At 37.1% G+C, this 5,000-nt stretch overlaps 1 protein-coding gene and 1 long non-coding RNA gene across 3 annotated transcripts in view; both read left to right on the top strand.

The window, feature by feature from the left end:
* The window catches only part of LOC138027207 (uncharacterized), a 107,779-nt gene that overhangs the window by 44,529 nt on the left and 58,250 nt on the right, over positions 1-5,000 (top strand). The gene's annotated exons all lie outside the window — the stretch shown is intronic.
* The window catches only part of LOC138027199 (bromodomain adjacent to zinc finger domain protein 1A-like), a 30,399-nt gene that overhangs the window by 12,851 nt on the left and 12,548 nt on the right, over positions 1-5,000 (top strand). For both annotated transcript variants that reach the window (XM_068874742.1, XM_068874741.1), the window contains exons 8-10: positions 691-829; positions 2,791-3,114; positions 3,783-4,008. In XM_068874742.1, coding sequence (XP_068730843.1) covers positions 691-829; positions 2,791-3,114; positions 3,783-4,008 — 689 coding nt within the window. The remainder of the gene's footprint in view (positions 1-690; positions 830-2,790; positions 3,115-3,782; positions 4,009-5,000) is intronic.

Raw genomic sequence — 5,000 nt, 5'->3', positions numbered from 1 at the left:
TAGCTAATATTAAAAATAAGAATTAAACAATGTTGTCACCAAGTAATATGATCATTAAAAGCAGTAAATATTGATTTTTGTATCTTTTGAGACTCGTCCGGTATAGGTTCCACAATTTCAATGCGGCGCATCTCCATGATCTTAAGCCAAAAGTTGTTTATTTTACTTTTGGAAGGTCCAGTATTGTGGTGCCCCTAAGGTTATAAGTGGAGCACCAAGTACTGTTATAAGATCATGTAAGCTTGTTGGTCCTGCATCGCTGGCTAATAGGGACTTTTAGATTCTAGGACAAGGACAAGAATGAGTACGAAGTTTGACTGTCCGTTTTTAGCGAAAAGACTTAGAAGATTTATAACCTGGATGATTAAGCTTACTCTTTGTTAGCAGTGTAGGTTTTTCCGTTATTCTTATTGGCTGGTAACTGAGCCTTTTTGTTGATCGAAAAATGCCAAAACTGCTACCTTGTTGTTGACTTGTTTTGACACAACAACATTTTGGCAAAACCTCCTACTAAAATGATGACGGTATTGATCACGTTTTTCCCGCCAAAATGACGCTGGTTTGCGTGCACTCACTGTTGTTCTATGAGAAAATCTCGTACTCGTAGTCATCCTCGTCCTAGAATCTAAAGCTCTCTAATATCTTGAAAACAGTGGACAATATTTTTGCTAATTGATGTTCACCTTTCAGGATCTTCCAAAGGCCAAACCAGTCCAAATCAAGCTTCCATCAGATCTATTTGGTGATATGATGATGGTGATGGAATTCCTCAATGTTTTTGGAAATCTGTTTGACATGAAAGATGAGTTTCCAAATGGCCTCTCTTTTGGTGAGACTGAAATCTAATTATGACAGTAATGCAATTTTCTATGATGTTTACAATAATGTGTAAAACAGTAATGTAACTAGCATGTACAACTTCAAGTTTATCAATCTTGGAAGAATTTAGTTTAACTTGCAGTAAGAACAAAATTCTGAGCAAAGCCAGTGAAAGTGTAGTTTCATTGCGTTATTTTGTTTTTGTTTCGTTGCCTCAGAAACGAAACATATCTATTTTGACTTCATGGTGAACTATTTACACAGTGAGGTAGAGTGACCAATCAAAACAGTGTTTGTAATTGAAAATCTAAACATCTATGCTCAAGATGTAAAAACAAATGTGTCAACATGTGAACCTGAAGTATTGCAAATCGTAATGCTGACAAACACAAAAGCAAAGGAAGTCGGTCATAAATATGAAGTTTTGACTATCTGAATGATTTTGGGTAAGATTAAAGCGATATATTGTTGACAAATCCAAAGCTACAGTATCTGTATTCGTGTTAATGTCTTAATGAGTAATGTAAACAATCTTTGCACTGGTGAATTGTAGTAATAAATTGGGTTAACCAGGAACCAGTTATTTTAAAGCTACATGTAGTACCGGTAACTGCCTACTGTAGGTTGTATGTTTAACACAAGTAATGGAAGATTCAATGAAAACGGAATTGGAAATGTTATGCAGTGGCATTTGTGGGTGAAATAGGTATTTCTACACTTAATGCTTTGATGTATTGTGGAAATAAACAAGTATCTGTCCTTCTCTTTAATGGTTACAGACTGTAATAATCCTTGACAGGCTTCTCACCGTTCACAGAGTTTGCGTCAATATTTCTATCTTCATTTCTTGAGAGTTTCAATAGATGAAGCAAAGTAAATATGACAGACCGAGTGACCCACACTACAGTACATTGTATTTTATCTTTTCTCCTGCCCTTACCACACCGGAAACGAAACACTAGTCCTTTTTTTGACATAGTTTCTTGTTGTATCTCTCTTGACCAAATAGGATTTATTTCAACAACAGCATTGTTTCTATTATAATATCATGGGTGACAAATTACTCCTTAATTTAGGCGCGAAATTTCAGCGTTAATTTATAATTTCACATGTGAAATTACAGAATTGCCATGGTAACATCTCTTATATCTCGATCAGAGCCAAGATGGCGTCTAGATTTAAGACAGTGACCATTGAAGAAGTTACGAAATTAAAAAAAGCGACAGAAAATTTAAATATGTGAAAGAGCACAATTAACTTGGTGAGAGTTTTTGAGAAGTGGTGTGACGAAAATAGCCGTGGGAAAAACCTGGAGATGATTCTTCCTGAGCAGTTGGATAAAGTACTCGAGCGTAATTTGTGTGATACTGTGGTACTGTAGTTATCATTGAAGTATTTTCTTGGTACTTACAGTAATGGTTTCCATTGTCTTGCATTTCATTACCATAATAATGCACAACTGTGGAATGTTGAGAAGAGTTGACATTGTTCAATTTTGAATGAGCTGAGAGTAAAGCTAACTGTTAGGTTTAAGATATTTCCTAGTGGTGTTGGGGTTCAGTGATCTGGTGAATTGACACTAGTGAAAATAATGATATGGAAACAGATAGAATGCTAGGATTGAGCACTGAAAGTTGAATCAATCTTGGCTGCCATCCCTAACATGGAGCGTGTTATTACAAAAAATAATGCAGTAAAAACACTGTTGATTATTATTGATCACATCATTGGTGAGAACTTCACCAGTACCATAGAATACTTTGTTGGGAAGTCATGAGAATGTGGTTTTATATCAAGATCACACCTCATAAGCTGATGATTATCTTTATTCTCAATACCTGTCGGACTGACATTTCATTAAAATTGTGAAGATAATTTAAATACCGACAACTCCTGATATTCATTTGAAGGGTTAAATATAAATAAAGTTCATCATTAGGTTGTTTTATCATCATCACTCTCCACTTTCAGCCATGTTGGAGGAGGCTTTGACCGAACATGATGCGGAAGGCGTGTACTATGACTTGCTGCTGTTTCTCCTGGGAGCCATACTGCGCACTCATCTAGAGGAGGAAGAAGAGGAGGGTTTGGATGGAACACATAGCCATGAGCCCCTTGTTGACTTAGATGAGGATGGTAATGACAAATCACGGACAACCGTGTCTGCTTCGGCATCTATTGCAGCAGCGTGGCCCATGCAGCACCAAGGAAAACCACTACATGAGTTGATTATGGACCCTTTTACAAGCTCAGAGTTGTTAAGGCTTCACTTGTTATCTTCTGGTGCCAGAATAGGTATTATAGATTTGTTTGGTAGAACTGTTCTAGTTAGGATCTTGTACCGGTAATTGTTTCTGTTGCATTCTCTAACCACTGCAAAAATCAAGCAAGTAATTTGAATTGTCTGCTAAGTGTACATGTACTGTGAAATTTGCATCAGTAGCTAAGCTTTTTACCTACATATATTACCTACAGTAACCATAAAATATTTTTCCTGCTTTCCCCAATGTTTGTTTTGACATAACTGGCATTCAAATGTCTTTCAAGTCTTTATGAATTTATCAAACCCACCAAGCCCAGTTATGTATTGTATATCAATAATAGAGTGACTTTCATGAGTATGATCTTGAAAAAGTGTTCGCATATGGGCAGGAAACAGTTCAATTGCCCAATCACATTACTGCATTTCAAACGACGTCAGAGCGAAACTTTCCAGAAAGTTCCATGGAGAGATGACGTCGTTTGCATCCGCGTTCGCTAAGCCAATGAAAATTCGCGCTCGTTTGTTTTTGTTCGATAAACCAATTAAATGTTTTGCATTTAACTTTATGTTCTGTTTTTTACGTTTATTTTTCAAAGTCATATGAACGTCGCTCTATAAAACCCCTTTTGATAAAGGTATCTGGCGATCAATTTGCTAGTTTAATGACATGAAAATTATTATTCCTTGTAATCTTCATTAGGCTGTGGTGAATCTTCGTACCGGTGGCAGCGTCGTGGAGGTTTCACCTACTGTGATGATGCTGGAGTTGAGTTCCGTCATGATGCACCGTATATTTTAAAAGCCCTGGCAACAGGAAACATCTATGACATGGGGGCTGAAGACAAACTCAAAGTATTAGTGGCCCTCTGCACTCAGCTTATAACATATGCCACTGCACGAGACTATGTCGAAGAAGGTTTTGACCAGTAAGACAATAATTTTTTTTTTTTAATACCGTAATGAACATTTACTAACGAACCTGTAGAAATCTTTGTAATTTGGGGACCGCCAGTCATAAAAAAAGCTTGCAAAGAGTCATCTTGCAATAGTTGACATGGGAAAGAGGGACGTCTTGCGATACTTGAGATCCCTTACTTATCCTTGCTTGAGATCCCAAAAATAGAAAGGTTGATGACAGGCTCATTCTGTGGCATGCGATCTAGGCCAGTCCAACTGATACAGTTGTTAAAAACTGGCTCTAATATTGCAGCTCATGCTTGGCGGTAACAATCACTCTATTGATTTCAACAATGCCAGAGTAATTGACAAGGGAAACTTCCGAATCCGAAAAACTTTGGAATCTTGGCACACCGCTAACACTAGTGAAGCCGACAATAACTCCAAGCCTTTGCCAAAACAATACTCTACTCTTTTAGATTAGTGCCCCTTTTACCGTTTTTACATTTTTTTCACACTTCTATTTTGTATATACCGTCGTTTTCACCTAAGCGGACACGTCACGAGGAAAACTGGTTGCAAACATGACAAGTTTTGTCTTCGGTCCTTCGAAGTCTGAGGGATGTTTATGCAAGTTTTCCTAGAATGACAGCAAGACTGGAAAGCAAAGACTTTTTCTAAGAAATTAACCCTGATCTGATAAAGTATGCTTCAAATACGTTCAGTCAAACTATCGCACGCAAAAGTTTGCTTATGTTAACGGCTGCCAAACTCAAACTTCAAAGAACATGTTTTCCCGTCGTGTGTCCACGCTTAGATGAAAACGACGGTATTTCCATCTCTCGCATTTACATCTTAGTTTTTAAAGGCTTTAGTCTGGAAGCCGACAGCTTATGTTTTTGTTTTTTAAAAAAAATTTCACCAGAGAACGCTTTTTTACTTGAATATGTCTCTAAAACCTGGTTACTCTTCTATTTTCAAAAATAGTTTGCCCAACAATTGATTATTCTTCGCTTTTTAG

This window comes from Montipora capricornis, chromosome 12, assembly GCF_036669925.1.
Source record: "Montipora capricornis isolate CH-2021 chromosome 12, ASM3666992v2, whole genome shotgun sequence".
Taxonomy (NCBI): Eukaryota; Metazoa; Cnidaria; class Anthozoa; order Scleractinia; family Acroporidae; genus Montipora; species Montipora capricornis.
This window is presented reverse-complemented; position numbering and strand designations above follow the sequence as displayed.